General features: G+C 41.4%; 2 protein-coding genes across 10 annotated transcripts in view; one reads left to right on the top strand and one right to left on the bottom strand.

The window, feature by feature from the left end:
• The window catches only part of LOC309857055 (uncharacterized protein), a 252,171-nt gene that overhangs the window by 187,238 nt on the left and 44,043 nt on the right, over positions 1-20,890 (top strand). Inside the window, exon 3 of one of the 5 annotated variants that reach the window (XM_082749944.1) lies at positions 7,365-7,387. The exons of 2 other annotated variants lie outside the window; for them this stretch is intronic. The gene's annotated coding sequence lies outside the window, so the exon portion shown is untranslated. Of the gene's footprint in view, positions 1-515; positions 631-5,703; positions 5,947-7,364; positions 7,388-20,890 lie in introns of those variants that run through there. 2 more of the 5 variants (XM_082749941.1, XM_082749943.1) reach the window with 2 other exon arrangements.
• Positions 1-20,890, bottom strand: part of LOC309857054 (conserved oligomeric Golgi complex subunit 2-like) — a 32,508-nt gene that overhangs the window by 3,120 nt on the left and 8,498 nt on the right. For 3 of the 5 annotated variants that reach the window (XM_082749935.1, XM_082749934.1, XM_082749933.1), the window contains exons 2-4: positions 9,799-9,957; positions 8,149-8,211; positions 765-944 (exon numbers count right to left, since the gene is read on the bottom strand). In XM_082749935.1, coding sequence (XP_082606061.1) covers positions 765-944; positions 8,149-8,211; positions 9,799-9,957 — 402 coding nt within the window. Of the gene's footprint in view, positions 1-629; positions 945-8,148; positions 8,212-9,798; positions 9,958-20,890 lie in introns of all 5 variants that reach the window. The other 2 variants (XR_014307453.1, XM_082749936.1) reach the window with 2 other exon arrangements.

Here is a 20,890-nt window from a genome sequence, read left to right as displayed (position 1 = left end):
GGCAGGTGACTGGAAGAAAGCCCTCAAACGCTGAGACTGGCTTCATGACTTCTGTCAGCCTGAACTAGATGAATCCGACGCTCTCTAAGTTGGAAGCTGCTGATTGCTGGTGGCCTCACATGGTGCAGCCCATACTCCGGCCGCTCAGAGGCAGGACAAACTGACTCCCTGTATTTAACTGTATCCTTATAGGTCAAGAACACTGGGTAACCAAGTTCCGGACTGAAGGTACGACTCCGCTAAATCACCCTTCAAAGCCCTTTATCTTTGAATATTCCCTCCCTCTCACCTTCCTAGCCTGGCAAACTCCCCCATGGTCTTCAAGACTTAAGCCACATCAATTCTGCGAAGACGCCTCCCCTCACAGACTTTCCCTGCGCACAGAGCTGTCTTCCAGCTCCTCCAGTGGGCACGGGCGCCTTGGTGGGGTCACGCTTTTCGGCAACTTCATTAACGTATAACTTATGGAAATGGAAATTGACCAGAAAATGTTCTGATCCGTACCTTCTTCCTAGGCAAGTCCCTCACCCCTACTAAATTAAGACGATCCCTGAGTTATGGCATCACTGGAAGAGACAAGAGCGCATGCCTGATTCCTGCCATGCTGATGGGCTCCAAGCGGGACCAACCTTTTCTTACAACCAGAAGAGCAGGAACTAAGAGAATCTTCAAGGAAGAGCCCTGAGCTCTCTCACACCCAGTCAAGAAACGAAGCCAGATTAGATGCTCTGTGTTTGTGGAATGAGGTGCATGGGGGCACAAACCTCATCCATGTACGGTTTCACCAGTACTTGACCAACTAACGCCTCTGCATCCCGTGTCTTGTCAATTGTAGCACAAGTCTGGAGGCAGTGCCGTATGATGTCCACATTGGAAGTCTGAAGCCCTTCTAGCAGCAGGCCTCCCAGGGACTGCTGCAGCATGGCCGTAATGTGGGCTATACGCTGCAAGAACAGAGAGACCAGGAAAGAAGGTCCAACAGTTTCTAAAAGCTCAAATATATGTGTATAATTTATATACATATGTGTTATATATATAAAGCGAGCCTCTAATTCTACCAGAATATATGTAAGATTAAAATCCCAACATTTCCTAGAGAATAACAATGAATCTCTTTCTCCCCATGATTGCTTTCTTTCTTTCTTTCTTTCTTTCTTTTTTAAAGGTTTTTATTTATTTATTTGTCGAGAGAGAGCACAAGCACATAAGTAGGCACAGGCAGAAAGAGAAGCAGGCTTCCTGCCAAGCAAGGAGCCCAAGGTGGGACTCGATCCCAGGACCCTGGGATCATGACCTAAGCCAGAGGCAGTGGCTTAACTGACTGAGCCACTGAGGCGTCCCCTCCCTATGATTTCTTTGAAAGTAAGTCGGCTTCATCAAAGTGAAGTTTAGACAATTACGGAACGACAAAAAGTTATTTGCCTCTTAAGCTACGGAGTAAATCTGACAAACGTGCATTTAAACCCAGTCAAGGGCTTTGGATAAATGAACTCTGACTACATCATATGATGTGTCAAGTTACATGAAATTCAGAATTAATTTTAATTGCATAGTTTGGAGACTACGCTTGTGTCTTTACACAAAATCTATCTAGTGTGACATAATGGAAGCAGGGTCCCAAGCAGGAGACACTGAAAAAAAAAAAATTCAAAGCTAGCTTCAAAATCCTGTAGAGTAGCAATTATCAGGGGGCAATGCTAGGTCAAACCAAAATCATCCAGGAAATTCGCAAACAGCAAATTGAAAATCGAAACCAACACTTACTGGTCTTACTTTGTCCAGAAGAGGCATGTCTTTGCTCTGAACAGCATGAAAGTGTAACTGGTTAAATTCTGTGGCAATTCTCTCCAAAATCTCTCTAGTCCAGAGAGGGCTAGTAGAGACAATTAGAGAAGTGTAATTCCCAAAGTTAAAACCTGCCACCCCCACCGCCCCCCCATGCCTTACAGCGCTCAGGCACCTGCAAATGCACGCCATCAATTTTCAGGACAAACTCTCTGTGCAGCAGGCCCCTGGTGTGAGGGGTGAGGAGCGGGGAGTTCATAGAAGCCACCGACGCAGCCTGGCCCGGGCCACAGGGCCCAGGCAAGGGGATGGAGCTATTTTAGGTCAGTGTGGGTACAGCTGCATGTTTCCACCACGTTCCTCGGGCTCTCCCATTCGTGCCCTTATTCTCCCATTCCCTAACCCCCTCCTCTCTCTTGCCCTGTCCTACCGTTCATACACGAATCCCCCTCTTCTTCTCCGCCTACCTCATTCTCCCTCCCAAGTACCTCCCCAGTACCAACTACTGCTGTCTCCTCAATCAGCTAAAACTGACCGCCTAGCAGCAACCTGGGAAATTGCTCAGAGCAGAGGACTCCAAGTTTACATTTACCCAACGGCAGAAAGAGCAAGCTCGGTGCTCTGGGAGCTGGTGAGAAATCACTCACAGTGCATCTGCCATCAAGTGGACTGGATACACTTCCCTCTTGCCCCCGCATTAGAAAGCGTCAACCCCACTCAAAAGGAAGCTGAACAGTGAAAGAAAAAAAAAAACCACAACAATGGCCCCAAAGCCCCTGCTGGGCTCTATGAGGCATCCCACATCTGAGGATGGGCAGTCAGGTAGTGAGGAAACACACTGTAAGGAAACCCAAAAATGTCTGGAGACCTGCCATGGTGTGCCCCATCCCAGAGCATCAGAACTGGTGTGGAGGGAAGGCAGGTGCTGGGCATGACCAATGCAGAAGCCTAATCCCAACCTCTACTGACTGACCCCATGCGCATTTCCTATTTATCCTTATCTCCGCATTTCTGGGCCTAGCAGAGCAAGATGGATTTACCATGCGCTGACGCTGCTCTGGCTTTCCTGACTCCAGAGCTCAGAGCTGCTCTTCTGGAGAAAAAAGTCCTCCAAGGTAATTCTGAGCAAGAAAGCGCACAATGGCTGTTTATCAAGGACAGTGCGGCAAAGGGACAGGATTGTAGACACAGAGCTCACTGAGGTGTTTCTATCCGAGGAGCACAGCAGCAACAGCAAAGACGAGAAGAACACTGGAGGGCCAGCTCCCCAGGGGCTGAATGTGGACATGGCTGGAGGGGCTGCAGGTGCTGCCAAGGGCCGCAGCAAAGCAGAGCCGCTGGAGACACACGGGCTGCAGAAGGGCCGTGTACAGACTGTCTGCTAAGTGTGGACAAACCTGGGCAGAAGCACGAGTGCAACGGGCTAGAGACACAAGCACAGTGGAGGCTGACCACTTAGTTGAATGCCTTGATGTGAAAGGATCAGAGACCTAGGACCAGAGAATCGCTTCCTTTGGGATGTGTCCGTTCTTAATCTCCATCATGAGACATGTGGAGCATATGGTCTCTCAAGTTCCTTCCAAATCTAAAACCTTAATTCCTAAAATTTAGAAACCTAACTCCGCCTGCAGGGGGAGGGACTGTTAGCCTCACACAACAGAGCACGCAGGGCACGCAGGGCAACAGGCGACCTTGACGCAGGCAGCCCAGCTGGTATGTGCAGAACCAGCCCGGGCTACTCCCACTGCACCACTGTGTGTCTCACGGTGCTGACAGGACCTAACTACTCATTTTCTGAGTCACTCATCTACCCTGGCTGATTGAAAATTCACACCAGGAAGGGAACAAGACAATCACAGTATAACAAAGAGAGCCATCATCTTTTTCCTATTTCATAAGCTTTTTCTTTCCTGTTTGTAAATTTCAACTGGATGTGTCCTATACTGTTTCATAATAATATAATGCTGGTGCAAAATACATCAATGGTAATACTCTGGGCATGTCTAGGAAAAAAAATGAGATGGAGAAAAACCAAGATGAATGGTAGGTATGCCTTAAAGATCAACAGGACTTTGCTAGTCCTCAGGGAAGGTGGTTCCAAATATACTTTTCCACTGCAAGCATAATGAAGTGTTGGAACTGTGGTCTATAACCAAAGGGTTTATAGGAACATGTTATAGATTTCACCATTTCATGCTCTCCACTCTCCTGGAGCTACATTCTAGCCACAAACCTGGATTTTCTTCTTGTTTAGAAATGAATTCTAACTAAGCTGTCCCCGCCTAATTAGACTGGATGTGAAATATTAATTTATGTGCTACTTAGTTAAAAAAAAAATGCTTACCTGCTTGCTTTTAGTGCAGAGGTTTCTTTAGAACTTTGTGAATTTAAGATTTTTTCAATCTTTTCAACTGATCAAATAACTTGTATAAGCCTCAACACACACATCTATAAAAATAAAAATTAAGCAAACAAAAAACGTCACCATCTATACTCTTAATCATCGTTATTTCCCATGCTAAATGCAGGAAAATATAAGACCAAAAGTTAACTTCAAATATATAGGGCATGCTATATTTTGAATATTTCTATGAAACACAGAATTCTCAAGAATGCAAATCTTAGTTCTAGAATAAGCATACTTCCATATTCTATTGCAAGTTTATAGAGAAAAAAAAAACAAACCCTAGACTTTGCTTTCTCAATTCTATACTCTTATTTCTTCTTTACCCCATCCTGAATCTTTCTATGGGCATTTCTTTCCTATTTTTTTAAAAAGATTTGTTTATTTGAGAGAGAGAGAGACTGCATGTGTGCGTGCAGGGGAGGGGCAGAGGGAGAGAGAGAATCTCGAGCAGACATCCTGCTGAGCATAGAGCTCAATGCGGGGCTCAATCTCATGACCCTGAGATCATGACCTGAGCCAAAATCAAGAGTCGTTTAACCAACTGAGCCACCCGGCGCCCCTCCATTTGTTTTCTTATGGCCCTCTATTCATGTTTTAACTTTGGCTTCCGATCGTACTGACCCTCTCAGTTTACATGTGCATATACCTATATGGCCAAGCACCAAATCATTAAAGACCTTTTACACTACAAATATTATCAAAGAGGTTGAGGGACATTATGAAAACTCTCATCCTTAAAGAACAAAAAAATACAAAGTCATCCATTCAATAAATAGTTACTGAACACCCCTGGGAGCTCGACATTCATTCCGACGGGGGGTGGGGGAGGAGGGGGACACAAGAAAATAAAGCAAGAAATACACCCTGCTCTCATAAAGCTTACTGTTTTGTCTGGAAGCGCATGACAAGCATTCTTTGGACAAAAGCTGTGAGGAGATCCAGAGGCGAATTAAACAGAAGGTCCCTCAAACAGGCTTTCTCCCCACTGAGATTTTAACAATATGCTAATAATACACATAGAAAACATAGTACAGAGCAGCAGGCGAGAGTCAGAAGCCCAGACTCCCAATGCCCGCTGTGCCCCTACATCGTTATGATCATGAATGACATCGGGGACACTTGAAACTGGAGATAGCACTAAGGGGCACACTCCCGGGGTGAGCCCTCAGATGTACAGAGCCGTTGCCTGTCTCACACACCTGAAACTAAGCCAACATCACATGCTAACTATTGGGAATCGAAAAAATTAAAGTGAACACCAGATCTTAAAGAACACAGGATCAGAAAATAACAACAAACCTACGGCAGAATCCTGAGTTTGCTTTGGAAAGCCCACTTCTCCCCTAGTCTCTAATATAGGCCTATTTTCTTTACAGGGCCGCTGACAATTTATACAGTCGTTAACTGTCAAGCGCTGCACCGACAACAGTTATCACGGTTCCTTGTTCTGCAAAAAGTGAGTGATCTTGAGATTGTGTGGGTACCTCTGAAATTCTGTCTTATTATTTCAGGTAGATAACGTGACATAATGGGTAAAATGCACATGCGTGAGAGCTTTGAAAAAAAGCTGAATAGTGCTGACAAGTTCGTGGAGAAAAGAGGAGAGGGCTTCAACGGGCATGCAGCATAAGAAATCTACTGGAGGGTACCTTTTTCTTCCTTATATCCTGCTGTTTACACATTAGTTCATCTACTGCCCGAATTCCTTCACTGACTGATGACCTGAGACTCTTTAAAAGAATAAAAAATAAAACGTATTACAGACATTGTTTTGTCACATTATCAAGTTCCTACATCTCATTCAATTCCACAGAACTTAATACCTGTGCACCAGTACTATGCAGATATTGACCAAAAAAACAAACAAACAAACAAACAAACATGATATACCAGACATAGTTACTGTTGAGGGGACTCATGATCTGGGGGCATAATGACATGAAGGCAGGGTCGCACGGCCAGAAGAAGAATGACACATATATAGTGAAAGTTATGGGGATGAGGGGGCTTAGAATGGAGAACAGATAATATGAAGCAAAGTACAGGAGAGTCTGGAAATGCGACAGGGCTCGAATCGGACTCTGAAAGCCATGTGTACACAGCTGCCGAGGTGGGGAGGGGATGGGGAACAGATGTAAGTGCAGACATACTCAGGGGCAGGGGCAGACAGGCACATAGCCATGTGCACTGCAGGCTTCCTTCTGGAGAGAAGCAAAAATAGGAATGGAGGGCCAACTTCACTGAGATGAGGTCTTTAGATTCTGCATATTTTGGAGAACGAGAGAATGTCAAAGCACTGATGCATGATGATGAAATGTGGGTATGGAAATACCAGGAATCAAGAATGAAGAACAGAAGACCAGAAAAAGGCAGAGCACAGAGGTAGAGAAACATGTCCAGAAGCTAATGAATAAAGAGATAATTAGGAATTAGGGCCAAAACAAAGGTTAACAGAAACAACTAGAATGAAGTAGGCATATCACAAAAATTCCACAGGAAGGTGAATTAATTCACTCCATCAACATTATGAAACACCTCCTGGACGTCAGTATTGTGGCAGCCCACAGGGATACAATGAAGACAGATATAGTCGTATCCATCAGAGGTCTGAGAATCTCACAGAACAGCTTCAGAGTTGGGACCAGAAAGGCAGGTCAGGCCTGTGGCTTAGCAGGACCAAAGTGGCCATAAAAACAGGCCCATGGAAAAGGGAGGGGATACGGTGATGGCAGGGGGTGAGGTGGGACGGGAGCCTGTGTGAGTAGAGCAAATCTGCCTCCAGGGAGAGAAGAGTGGGAGGCCAAAGGAAGGCTAGGCTTGGGAAACAACACCACTATGAGGCCCCGGGAGGAAGAGGCACACCAAGGAGGCAGTGGGAGAGAGCCCCACAGCGGCTGGTGTGGAATCCAGCAGCGGACCACGAAAATCCCTTCCATTCCAAGGAAAAGTACCTTTAACAAGATTTTGTAAAATTCAAATGAGACATAAACCATGGAAAGTATTGGCTACCTCAAGGCACAACTCAAGATTTTTACCTGTTTCATGAACTCTTTCCTGCCTGCCCCTCCCCTAGGCTTCTCAGCACTGATATTTCCATTACTCCGCATTTTTCTTGGTTCTAACCATGTACTGTGTCTTCCCTTAAATTATGTTCTCCTTATATTCTCTCTAGGATGCAGGCACTGTCTTAGGGGAGGGATGCACGAGGCCACTCAATCTAGAGGAGATAGACAAGGAAGGATGGTGTCGTTTATGACAAGTTTCGACAGGGCATCAGAACGGACAGAGGCCGTAAGTCAGGGCACCAGACACAGACGGGGGGGGGGGCGGGGGGGGACAGGGCAGCACAGTTTTCTGTTAGAAGTGATGCCACAACTGCCCCTCCACTGTTCACCCAGGTGGAGTTCCTATTCCCAATGGCTTAGAGGTGGGGAGTCCCATTCCCACAACAGAGATTTTTCTGAGAGAACATTCAAATGTAACATTTATTAAGTATTACATTTTATTTATATTATCCTTCAGTTCCATTAGGGATTACACAGTTTTTGTAGATCAGCCCAGGAACCTAACCACACGTAGATTACGTGGGGTGGGGGGGATATTTACAAGATTACAAACTGTTAAAATACAAGTCATTCATAAGTTAGAAACCACTTACATATGACCAAAGTGGCATTAATAAGTTGAATTTGGAAATATGCTTCCTCTCCCCTGACATTTTAAGGTTGTCTACTCTGAGAATATGTCTTCTTCAAATCGAACATGTTTTTTTAGGTTTTTAGCATATGCAAAACCAAAATCATTTACAACTCTTCTGAAGGTGAATATTAAAATCATGAACTGTTAAAATACAACCACCAGTACCACCAAACTAACAGATGAAAAGAATTCTTAGAGAAAAGCCAACGAGGACAACTGGCGTCAAAGCAGACTGTTTTCATTAATTGAGGACTTACCAGAACTTCTCGTAACTGTCCCAAAGGCACAGAAAGTTGATTGAGTGCTTTGTCCATGCCAACCTAAAGGCAAAACCAGGTTAGCACAAACACATCACGATAAGGAGTAATAGTGACGTATCTATTTAACGATCAAAGCAGTACCAGATTTAAGTTATTTTTTTGGCACAACCGTATTTTGCTACATAACTAGCTAAACAACAGAAGTGTTATTTGGCCATTAATGTTGTTCATAGAATATGAAAAAAATCTGTTGAAATACATGGAACTATAAAAATAAGGGAAGTCATGAGAAACAGAAGTTTCCTTAAGAACAATTTGCCTTTAGATGATGTGGAGAGCCATGCAGCAGAAGCTAGGAGTCACGTACTAGGCGAGGCTTGAGGAGAAGGGCAGGTGAATGTTTATGTGGGGGCGCTCCAGGGAACGCACAACCTGTACTGAAGTATCGGGACTAGTATAAGATTAACCAGGGACCATGGGAACGGCACAAAAACAGAGTGAACAATAAGTTTCGGGGGCTCACGTCAGTAGGCACGAGCTCCCCGCATGATCTGGATTGAAGTCATCTGTATCCCTTCTGATTGGATGTTATAGTAGTTGTGTTATGTGGTGATTGGTTGCTTTCTATCCACTGTGTTCTATAACTTGGGGCTATAATCGGTGTACGGGGTCCCGGGGCTGAAGATTGTCAATAAAGAAGTTTGCCACTCACCTCGTCTGCGGTCGTTCTTGCGGGTCGAGAGCGACAAGATGACATTTTAAATGAATGTGAAAAATTTTCACAGAAGGTGAACAGTTCTCTGTCTGTAATTGATGATACTCAGCCAGCTGATGTGAAAGTCTGACGGGCTACGTCTCTCTTAAACATCATTATAAGCCTTGCGAAAAATAGAAATTAAACAGAAGTAAAATTTTCTAGGTTTTTAATCCTATTGGGATATTTATCTTAGTGGTATATTTCCCAAAAGCAAATGTGCATCATTAATTTTAATGCTTCTTGAAATTCCCACGGAGCTGCAACTTTCTGTGCTTCTCTGGACAAACAGATTTAAAACAAAATGAAGTATCAACAAGGAGACTTTTCTGCCAAGTAACAAAATTCAACATTTCTAAACGGCTTTTACAAACAATTGATAAGCTCACTGCAAATCATTCTTATATTTTTATAAAACCAAACTTTTTAAATATCAATATTGGCCAATGTTCCCTCAACCTAGCTCTGGCTAACAGATATACCTGGGAGTAAATTAAACATTGTAAGAGTGGTGGACATTTACTCCTACAAATTAGTCTAAATCAAGGAAGACTTCAGGGTAATCACTTAGCAACTAATAAAACAACCCCTTGGGTATTATTATCCTTTACTTTTCACTGTTGACTAATGAATTTGAAACATAATCAAACTAGAGCAACCTTAAATGAATAAAAACTAAAACAAACAAAAAAAAATGTATTCCAAAAAGTTTAGTTCTTTTATTAATGAAATTGGTAATTTCTTCAAGTTTCTGGTGGGGTTGGTGGGGTAATCAACTGAAAGGTTTCTAAAAACTCTGCCCTTTTAATAAATATGAAGGAGAGAGAAAATGTGTGTGTGTGTGTGTGTGTGTGTGTGTGTGTGTGTGTAGGACTTGTGAATTTCAGGTTTACCAAGTTTGTGGAAAGGTTGACAAAATCTGCATAATCCTTGTTGATGAGCTCGACCATGGCTGTTTTAAGTTTATAGTAGAGTTCCAGATCTCCTCTTAGTTCCTCCAGCTGGACATGCTTCCTACAGTCAGACACAAAGTGATCGACGTCGAAATCTTCCTGAAAATCAAACCAGAAAGAAAAAATGATTGCACTGATACCAGATTTTACATAGAAAAATAAGATCAGAGAAAGAATAAGAGGCCGTATTACTGCAGGGGAACACACACAGGGACATCATGGGGTCTGCTCACTTCCTAAGATTATGGGAAAGGGGGCCCCTCACCAAGACCATTCTCTCCAGTTGCCTAACTCTACAGGCATTTTATTTCTTTTAATTATACATTTCAAAGAGGGTCTTCTCAAAATAGAAACAGCTTTTTTTCTTAATTTTAAAAGTAACAAATGTTCACTGTCAAACTTTCAACCAACCAAGAAATACTTATGTAAGAGAGAAAAAAAAAATCACCCACTCTCTAATGCTCTGCAGTTAAGCACTGTTAATGTTTATTTTTCTTCACTATTTAACACAGCGATTCACATCCTTCCAGACTTTGTTTTGGTCTTTCTCTTTACCTTTTTTTTTTTTTTAAGATTTTATTTATTTGAGAGAGAGAGATGGAGAGAACAAGTGGGAGGAGGGGCAGAGGGAGAAGCCGGCTCTCTGCTGAGCTGGGAGCCTGATGCCAGGGTTCATTCCAAGACCCTGAAATCAAGATCTCAACCGAAGGCAGACGCTTAACTGACTGAGCCACCCAGGTGCCATAGTCTTTCTCTTTAAAATATAAATTACTTTTGGGGTGCCTGGCTGGTTCAGTGGGTTAAGGCCTCTGTCGTTAGCTCAGGTCATGATCCCAGGGTTATAGGTTCAAGCCCCGCATTGGGCTTTCTGCTCAGCAGGGAGCCTGCTTCCCTGTCTCTCTCTCTGCCTGCCTCTCTGCCTACTTGTGATCTCTGTCTAATAAATAAATAATTTTTAAAAAAATAAAATATTAATTACTTTTTAAAGAAACTGACATATAATGGACACATGTTAGTTTCAGGCGTACAACATAAAAATTCCATATTTTTATCTGTTGTGAAATGATCACCCTAAGACTAGTTAACATCCATACCAAACATACACATTTTTTTCTTGTGCTAAGAACTCTTAAGCTTTAGCAACTTTAAATACATAATAATATACGGCACCTGGGTAGCTCAGTGAGTTAAGGCCTCTGCCTTTGGCTCAGGTCATGATTCCAGGGTCCTGGGATTGAGCCCCACATCAGGCTCTCTTCTCAGCAGGGAGCCTGTTTCCTCCTCTCTGCCTGCCTCTCTTCCTACTTGTGATCTCTGTCAAATAAATAAATAAAATCTTAAAAATATATATATATATATATATAATATACTATGCAGCCATCAAAAGAAATAAAATCTTGCCATGTGCAATGACGTGGATGGAACTAGAGGGTATGCTGAGTGAAATAATCAGAGAAAGACAATTATCATACAATCTCCCTGATATGAGGAATTTGAGAGGCAAAGTGGGGGGTGTGGGGATAGGGAAGGAAAAATGAAACAAGATTGGATTTGGAGGGGGGCACCTGGGTGGCTCAGTGGGTTAAAGCCTCTGCCTTCGGCTCAGGTCATGATCACATGGTCCTGGAATTGAGCCCCACATCAGGCTCCCTGCTCAACAGGGATCCTGCTTCCTCCTCTCTCTCTGCCTGCCTCTCTGCCTACTTGTGATTTCTGTCTGTCCAATAAATAAATAAAATCTTTAAAAAAAAAAGATTGGATGGGGAGGGAGACAAACCATAAGAGACTCTTAATCTCACAAAACAAACTGAGGGTTGCTGGGGGGAGGGGTGTAGGGAGAGGGTGGTGGGGTTGTGGACATTGTGGAAGGTATGTACTACGGCGAGTGCTGGGAAGTGTGTAAGCCTGACAATTCACAGACCTGTAACCCTGGGGCTAATAATACATATTTCTAATAAAAAATAATAAAGTTAATATACAATAATACACAGTATTATTTACTACAGTAACTATGATGTACATTACATCCCCAAGGCTTATCTTATTAACTGGAAGTTTATACCACTGGACCCCTTCATCTATTTCCTCCACAACCTCGCCTCTGGCAACCACCAATCTGTTCTCTATGACTTCATTTTGTTTTGTTTTTTAGATTCCACATGTGAGGGAGATCATACAGTATTTCTCTTTCTCTGTCTGACTTATTTCACTCAGTACAATATCCTTAAGGTCCATCCATGTTGTTGCAAATGGCAAGACTTCCTTCTTTTTATGGTTAAGTAATATTCCATCATATACACACACATTTTCTTTATCCATTCACCCCGTTGGTGGACACTTTAGTTATTTCCAAGTCTTGGTTGTTGTAAATACTGTGATATTCACTACCGTGAGTGTGAGTCTTGCTGGCTGCTAGAGCCAGGTGATCTAGAGGTATACCCTGGGTAGCAACTGCAAACCTCGGGGCATCATACGAGCATTCAAGCTCCTTTCCAGGAGATACCAGAAAGCAGAAGCGAGGTAGAGGGACAGCGCAAAGATGGTACCCATCAGCTCCATCTTTGGAGAATACCTTACTAGGCTCCCAGATCCATGTTAAATTAGATGCCTGCCCCTCAGGGCTTTAAGATAAGCAAATGAGCCTCTTTCACAGAAATCTGAACCCATTTCAGTCTGCTGCTTCTGTCCTGAGTTCCAGGGTGGGTCAGTCTACTTGCGTGACTGCTTTAAGAACTGTTTCTCAGTTTGCCTTGTGGGTCTCATGGGTGCAAGCTCTGATGGCTTTCAAAGCTGGATGTTTTGGGGTCTTGTCTCTTAGATGTATGTCTTGGAAGTTGGGGTGCCAGAAGTGGGGCTCAAACCCTTTGCTCTTCAGGGAGAAGCCTGGGATTTTGAGTACAATCCCAATCCCAGGTCACTGTACCAGGGGTGGGGTTTATGGCAAGACTGATTCTTACTTCAACATAGGTTTTTTTCCTTACTCACCTAATGTGTAGGAGTCACTCAGCTAGTTGTAGGATTTTTCCACAGGAAATTTTTCCATATGGAGCTATAGATTCAGTGTGTATTTCATAGAAGAGATGAGTTCAAGATCCTCCTATGCCACCATCTTGAATGGAAACCCCAGACCTTCTCTATGTATGTGTGTACACACACATATGTGTACACACACATACACACACAAATATTCATGCTCTTCTAAACTATTTCCCAGCTAGGGGCACCTGGGTGGCTCAGTGGGTTAAGCCTCTGCCTTCCGCTCAGGTCATATCTCAGGGTCCTGAGATCAAGCCTCACATCAGGCTCTCTGCTCAGCTGGGAGCCTACTTTCCCCCCTCTCTCTGCCTGTCTCTGCCTCCTTGTGACCTCTCTCTCTGTTAAATAAATAAATAAAATCTTAAAAAAAGAATTAAAAAATAAAAACCCATTCTATTAAAAAAAAAATTTCCCATCTAAAAATATAACTTGAATGTCTTTACGTAACACACATACATTTCTATTAATATTTTATGTGCATGCTGAGTGTCCCATTGAACAGATGTTCAAATCTTTCATAACCTATTTCCAAGTATTGGTCTCACAGGATTAGCTATCCTGTGTTTCCCCTTTACAATTCTGTGATACCCGGGTAGGCTTATATGCTTAGAGGCAATAAATTACTATCTACTTCCCCTGTGACTCTGATACTCCATGACATGTTTAGTCAGCAAGAATCAAATGTGATGATTCCCAAACTAGTTAAGGACACCTACACTTACTTCGTAAGTATACAGCTTCATTAAACTCTATGTAAACCAACAAAATATGACTGCAAAAAAAAAATCACTGTTCTTTTGAAAACTAACACAGCTACTTTGGAAAGATTTGATACAAAGAAATCAATAAAAATTTTTGCTAAGTTAGGTATGGGTGAGATGACCAAGTACCAGGCAGGGAGGGAGCGATCACAGGATTCTCACTCAATTCAGTTAAAGAAACTGAAACTGAAGGCAAAAAAAGACAACATAGAAAGCTTTTTTTAAAAAGATTCTTTTTATTTATTTGAGACACAGAAAGACAGTACGAGCAGGGAAAGGGGCAATGGGAGAAGGAGATTCCCTGCTGAACAGGGAGTCCAATGCGGGACTCCATCCCAGGACTCCAAGGTCATGACCTGAACCGAAGGTAGATGCCTAACCTATTGAGCGAACCAAGTGCTGTGATAACTCAGAAATCTAATCTGCAGGCCAGTTTCCAGAGAAAGGACCTGGCACTGTTTCAATGGAGAATAAATGTACATATATTTTTTCCAAATAAAATCCTAAAAACTGTATGTACCATTCCCTAAGAGTACTTGTTTAAACTGACTTTTTTAGTTAATCAACCAAAGACTGACCCTGCTAGTGTCGGAGAGAAGGACTTCATACCAAACCGTAATTTCACAGTCATCTACAGAAAGCCACCTGCTTCTTACACTGGTGACCAAATGAGCCTGGACCTTTCTCTCCTGAGACCATCTCAGACCTTATATCATAGTTATGTAGTACATCACGGGAGGGGGTCTCAGTTCATAATCCTGGCCATCCTACTCACCAACTGTATACCTTTAGGTCGATCACTTTCCCTGCCTCAGTTACACATTGTTGAAGTTCTTGAACTTCATGGTGGCATTCTAAATTGTATAACTGGGGTGCCTATGTGTTTAAGCATCTGCCTTTGGCTCAGGTCATGATCCCAGTCTCTTGGGTTTGAGTTCCACATCAGGCGCTCTGCTGAGCAAGGAGCCTGCTTCTCCCTCTGTCCCTTCCTCCTGCTCCTGCACTCTCTCACTCTCAAATAAAATCTTAAATAAATAAATAAATAAATAAATAATATAACTTAGCCTCAGTGAACAAATGCTATTAGGTAATATTAGTACTCAACTTACCATTTATGCATTTGTTCTCAGATAAACAAAAGTTGCATAACACATGACTAAATAACTCGGAACATCTGTGAATACTGGGTTAGGCAGCATTTGCTGTGAAAAGCAAACCCAAACTCACAGTGCCATAATAGAGACCCATTTCACTTAACCAAGGATGGTTTTACTACTTTAGGAATGGTTTTACTTTATAGTGTAGATTTCCCAAGTATTCAAAAAGAAAGTATTTACAATCCATACATTTATGGTCAACTGATTTTTCACAAGGATGCCAAGACCATTTAATGGGGGGAAAAACAGTCTTTTCGAGTGCCTACTACTGGGACAAGTGAATATCTACATGCAAAAGAATGAACTTGGAACAGCAACGTCACACATACACAAAAATATAACTCAAAATGGATCAAAGATTTAAATGTAAGAGTAAAAACTGTAACACTCAGAGAAAACAGGTGAAAATCTGTATGACTTTGGATCAGGAAAAGCTTTCTTAGACATGATACACAAAGCAATAAGAAATATTAGATAAGCTGAACTTGATCAAAATAAAAACTTTCGTGTGTCAAAGGACACTACGGAGAACGTGAAAAGACAACCCACAGAATGGGAGAGAGTATCTGCAAATCATTTGTCTGACAAGGACCGAATAACCAGAATATGCAAATATACTCTTAGAACTCAACAACAAAAAGACAAATAACCTAATTTAAAAACAAGCCAAAGACTTTTGAATAGACATTTCTCCAAAGATGATACACAGACGGTCAAGAGCACATGTTGGGATGTTCGACATTCTTAGTCATTGGGGAAATGCGAATCAAAAGCACATGCAGATGCCACGTCACACCCACTAGGACAACTATGGTAACATAAGAAAAAGAAAAAGAGAAAAAAAGGAAGAAAAGTGCTGGCAAGAAGGCGGAGAAGCTGGAACCCTCCTGTATTGTCGATGAGAATGTAAAGCAGTGTGGCTAAGGCAGCAAACAGCTCGATAGCTCCTCAAGAAGTTACACACGTACAATTACCCAGCAGTTCTACGTCTAGGGGTATGACACTGACAGAACTGACAACAGATGTTCCTGCCACAACCTGTACATGAATGTGCACAGCAGCGCTGCTCATAACAGCCAAAAGAGTATATACCCAACGTCCATCAACTGATGAATGCATACATAAAATGTGGAAGAGCCTCTTACACAACCATAAAAAGGAATAAACTGTTACATGCTACAACACGAGTGAAGTCTGAAAACATTCTACTCTCAGGTTAAAGGAAGCCAGACACAAAAGGTCACGTGTTATACAATTCCACTGATATGAGATGTTCCAGAAAAGGCAAATCCATAAAAACAGAAAGTAGATTCATGATTGCCAGGGAATAAGGGGAGGGGAGAATTGGAACTAAGAGGTTTATTTTTCGGGTGATGGAAGCATTCTGGAATTAGACAGAAGTGACGTATGTACCATATACACAGTAAATATACTAAAAACCAGAGAAGAGTACACTTTAAAATGGGAACTATTATGCATTGTGAATTACAATTTGATGAAAAATGAAACAACTTAAATATCAACAAGTTAAATGCTAGGATACATTAAAAAAAATCCAAAGTAACACTAATCACAGGAACAATGGTATAGCTACATGAATTTCAGACAAAGCAGATTTCAGAGAAGGAAAATTATCAGGCATAAAGACCAGCATTACATCATGATAAAGAAATCGACTGACCAAGAAGACACAATTATCCTTAATGTATGTGTGCCTGATCAACACAAGTGAGACACAACCTAACAGAACTGCAGGGAGAAATAAACAATTCCATTATCACAGCTGGTGACTTCAACACTTCTCCATCATTAATGGGCCGATCCAGCAGCAGGGCAACAAGGATTTGACAGATGTGGACATTCAGTCCAGACACGGCACACTTAACACCACCATCAATTACCGTACAACAGATGTACACAGACAATTTCGCCCAGTAATAGTGCAACACACATTCTTCTTAAGCTCATATGGAACACTCATCAAGACAGAATAATTCTGGGCCACAAAACACAACAAATTTTTAAAAATAAAAATTATACCAAGTATGTTCTCAGACCGCAATGGAATTAAAAATCAGTAACAGAAGATAGCTGAAGAAGGCCAAAATACATGGAGATTAAATGACACACTTCTAAATGACAGGAGAGCAGTCTCAACCAAATACAATGTAGCAAAATGTGTGGAATGCTGCTTAAAGGGAAAATACAGTACTGAATGCAAATATTAGAAAAAAAAAGATTAAAGTCAATAATCTATGCTTCCATTTTAAGCAACAACAACAAAATCAAATCTACAGTAAGGAGGGGCTCCTGGGTGGTTCAGTTGGTTAATCATCTGCCTTTGGCTCAGGACATGGTCCTAGGGTCCTGGGACAGCGCCCTGCATCAGAGCTTCCTGCTCAGGGAGGCTGCTTCTCTGACTCCCATTCCTCCTGCCTGTATTCCCTCTCTCACTGACTCTCTCTGTGTCAAATAAAATCATTAAAAAAAAAACCCTAAAGGAAGTAGAAAAAAATAAAAATTAGAGCAGAAATCAATGTAATTAAAACCAGGAATTTTTTTTTAAATCAATAAACCCCAAGTCTGTTTCTTTGAAAACATCAATAAAACAGATACACCCTTAGCCAGGCAAACAAAGAAAAAAGGGTAGAAGACATAAATTACTAATATCAGATGAAAGAAGGGAGGGCTACTGCTAACAATCCCAATCACTGTAAATTCAACCAAACATTTATGGAATACTACACAATTCTCTAAAATCTCTTCCAGAAAGTAAAACTAGAAGGAATACTTCCTAAATCATTCTAGGAGATCATTATTACCCTGACACCAAAACCAATACTACAAGAAAAGAAACTACAAACTAGTATCTCTCATGAACACAGACACAAAAATCTTCAACAAAAATTAGCAAATAAAAGCAAACACTATATTAAAAAATTATACACCAGGATCATGTAGGATTTATTCCAGGTATGCAACATTAGAAAATGTTCAACATTAGAAAATCAATGTGATCCATCATATCAACAGAAAAAAAAAAAAATCACATGATCATATCAATGAAGGGAGGAAAAAAACCATTTAACAAAATCCACACCTCTTCATTATTAACCCTCAGGAAACTAGGAATAGGAGGACTTCCTCAACTTGATAAAGAATGTCTCCAAAAATCCACAGCTAACATGATATTAATACTGAGAAAATAGAAGACAGGGAATCAAGGCAAGGATGTCCCTCCTACTACTACTATTCAATACTATACTGGAAGGCCAAACTAATGAAATAAGGTAAGAAAAGGAAACAAAAGGTATACAACCTGGGAAAAAAATAAAACTTTGTTTACAGATGACATGACTGTCTACAGAAAATACAAAGACTTCACACCCCACACCCTCCTGAAACTAGTCAAGTGATTATAGCAAGTCTGCACAATACACAGTTAAAATACAGAAGTCAATTGCTTTCCAATGATGTATCAGACAAAGGGCCAGTATTCAAAATTTATAAAGAATTTATCAAACTCAACATCCAAAAAACAAAAAAATCCAGTCAAGAAATAGACAGAAGACATGAACAGACCAAAGAAGACATCCAAATGGCCAAGAGACACATGAAAAAGGGCTCCACATCACTCAGCATCAGGGAAATACAAATCAAAACACCACCTTACATCAGTCAAAATGGCTAAAATTAACAAGTCAGGAAACAACAGATGTTGGCGAGGATGTGGAGAAAGGGGAATCCTCCTACACTGTTGGTGGGAATGCAACTCTGGAAAACAGTATGGAGGCTCCTCAAAAAGTTAAAAATGTAACAACCCAACGACTTAGCAATTGCCCTATTAGATGTTTATCCAAAGTACACAAAGTGATTTGAAGGGGCAAAAGCACCCCGATGTTTATAGTCAAACTACTGAAAGAGCCCAGATGTCCATCAACAGATGAATGGATAAAGAAGATGTGGTATACACACACACACACACACACACACACACACACACACATTACTCAGCCATCAAAAAGAACAAAATCTTGCCATTTGCAAGGACATGGATGGAACGAGAGGAAGACAAATACCATATAGTTTCAGTCACATGTGGAACTTAAGAAACAACAGATGAATATAGGAGAAGGGAAGGAAAAATAGAAACAGACAGGGAGGCAAATCACAAGAGACTTAACTACAGGAAACAAACTGAGGGTTACTGGAGAGGGGAAAGTTGGGGTAACTGGGTGAGGGGTATTAAGGAGGGCACTTGTTCGGATGAGCTCTGGGTGTTGTATGCAACCAGTGAATCACGAAATTCTAACCATGAAACTAAAAGTACACTATATGTTAACGAGATTGAATTTTAATTAAAAAATTTAAAAAGTCAATTGCTTTCGTATATACCAGCAATGTACAAGTGGAATTTGAAGTTAAAAACACAAGACCATTTACATTAGCATACCAAAAAAAATTAATACTTAGGTGCAAATCTAACGAAATATGCACAAGATCTATATGAGAAAAAGTATAAAATTCTGATGAAAGATAACAAGCAAGGTAAGATGTGAAGTGGAAAGAAAGTCCATAATCTTGGGTAAGAACACTCAATACTGTTAAGAGGTCAGTTCTTCCCAAACTGATCGACAGACTCAATGCAATCCCAATCAAAATGCCAGGAAGTTATTCTGTGGATACCAACATGTTGACTCTAAAATTTGGATGGAAAACTGGAAAACCAAGAGTCCCAGAGTAGTCAACAAAATATTAAAGAGCGGGGGAAAAAAAGGAAATTGAGGACTGCCACCACCCAATCTCAAGACTTACTATTAAAGCTATAGTGATTAAGACAGAAGGTGCCTGGCAAAAGAGACAGGTCCTTGGAACAGAGTGGAGAGCCCAGAACAACATCCACACACACAGGCAAAGGCAACTCAATGGCAAAGACAGTCTTCAACAAATGGAACCGAACAATGGGGCATTGATAAGAAAAAACAAACAAATGAAAAGAATAAAAACAAACTTTTCACACCTTTCACAAAACCTAAACGTAAAATGCAAAACTTCTTAAAGATGACATAAGAAAAAATGTAGGGATCCTTGGATTTGGCAATGACTTTTCAGATATAAAACCAAAAGCATGATCTACAAAAGAAAAAAATGGATGAGAGGGACTTTGTTAAAATTAAACTTCTCTGTAAAAGACACTGTTAAGAGAATGAAAAGACGGGACGCCTGGGTGGCTCAGTTGGTTAAGCAGCTGCCTTTGGCTTAGGTCATGATCCCAGCGTCCTGGAATCAAGTCCCACATTGGGATCCTTGCTCTGCAGGGAGCCTGCTTCACCCTCTGACTCTGCCTTCCACTCTGTCTGCCTGTGCTCACTCTTGCTCGCTCTTTCTCTGACAAATAAATAAATAAAATCTTAAAAAAAAAAAAAAAAAAGAGAGAGAGAATGAAAAGACCAGTCACAGAGTAGAGAAAATATCTGCAAAACACATCCATGGTAAAGGACTTAAAATAAGAAATATAATATAAAGATGTCTTAGTAGCAACAAGAAATCAAACCTAATTTAAAAATGTGAAAAGAGGGCGCCTGGGTGGCTCAGTGGGTTAAGCCACTGCCTTCGGCTCAGGTCATGATCTCAGAGTCCTGGGATGGAGTCCCGCATCGGGCTCTCTGCTCAGCAGGGAGCCTGCTTCCTCCTCTCTCTCTCTCTGCCTACTCGTGATCTGTCTGTCAAATAAATAAATAAAATCTTAAAAAAAAAATGTGAAAAGAGCGGTGGCTGGGAAACCCAGTCAGTTAAGCATCTGCCTTTAGCTCAGGTCCTGGGACTGAAATCCACACTGGGCCCCTGGCTCAGCGAGGAGCCTGCTTTTTTCCCTCTCCCGCTGCCTGCTGCTACCTCTCCGTATGCTTGTGCTGTTAATAAATAAATAGAATCTTTAAAAACGAAAAAAAAAGGATTTGAAAAAGATGCTCAACTTTGTATGTCATTAAGAAATTGCAAATTTAAACAAGGTACTATTACATATCGCGTAGAATATAAAAAATCCAAAGCACTAGTAATACCAAAATGCTAGCAAGG

Source organism: Mustela nivalis (assembly GCF_964662115.1).
Source record: "Mustela nivalis genome assembly, contig: HAP1_SCAFFOLD_292, whole genome shotgun sequence".
NCBI classification, from domain to species: domain Eukaryota; kingdom Metazoa; phylum Chordata; class Mammalia; order Carnivora; family Mustelidae; genus Mustela; species Mustela nivalis.
This window is presented reverse-complemented; position numbering and strand designations above follow the sequence as displayed.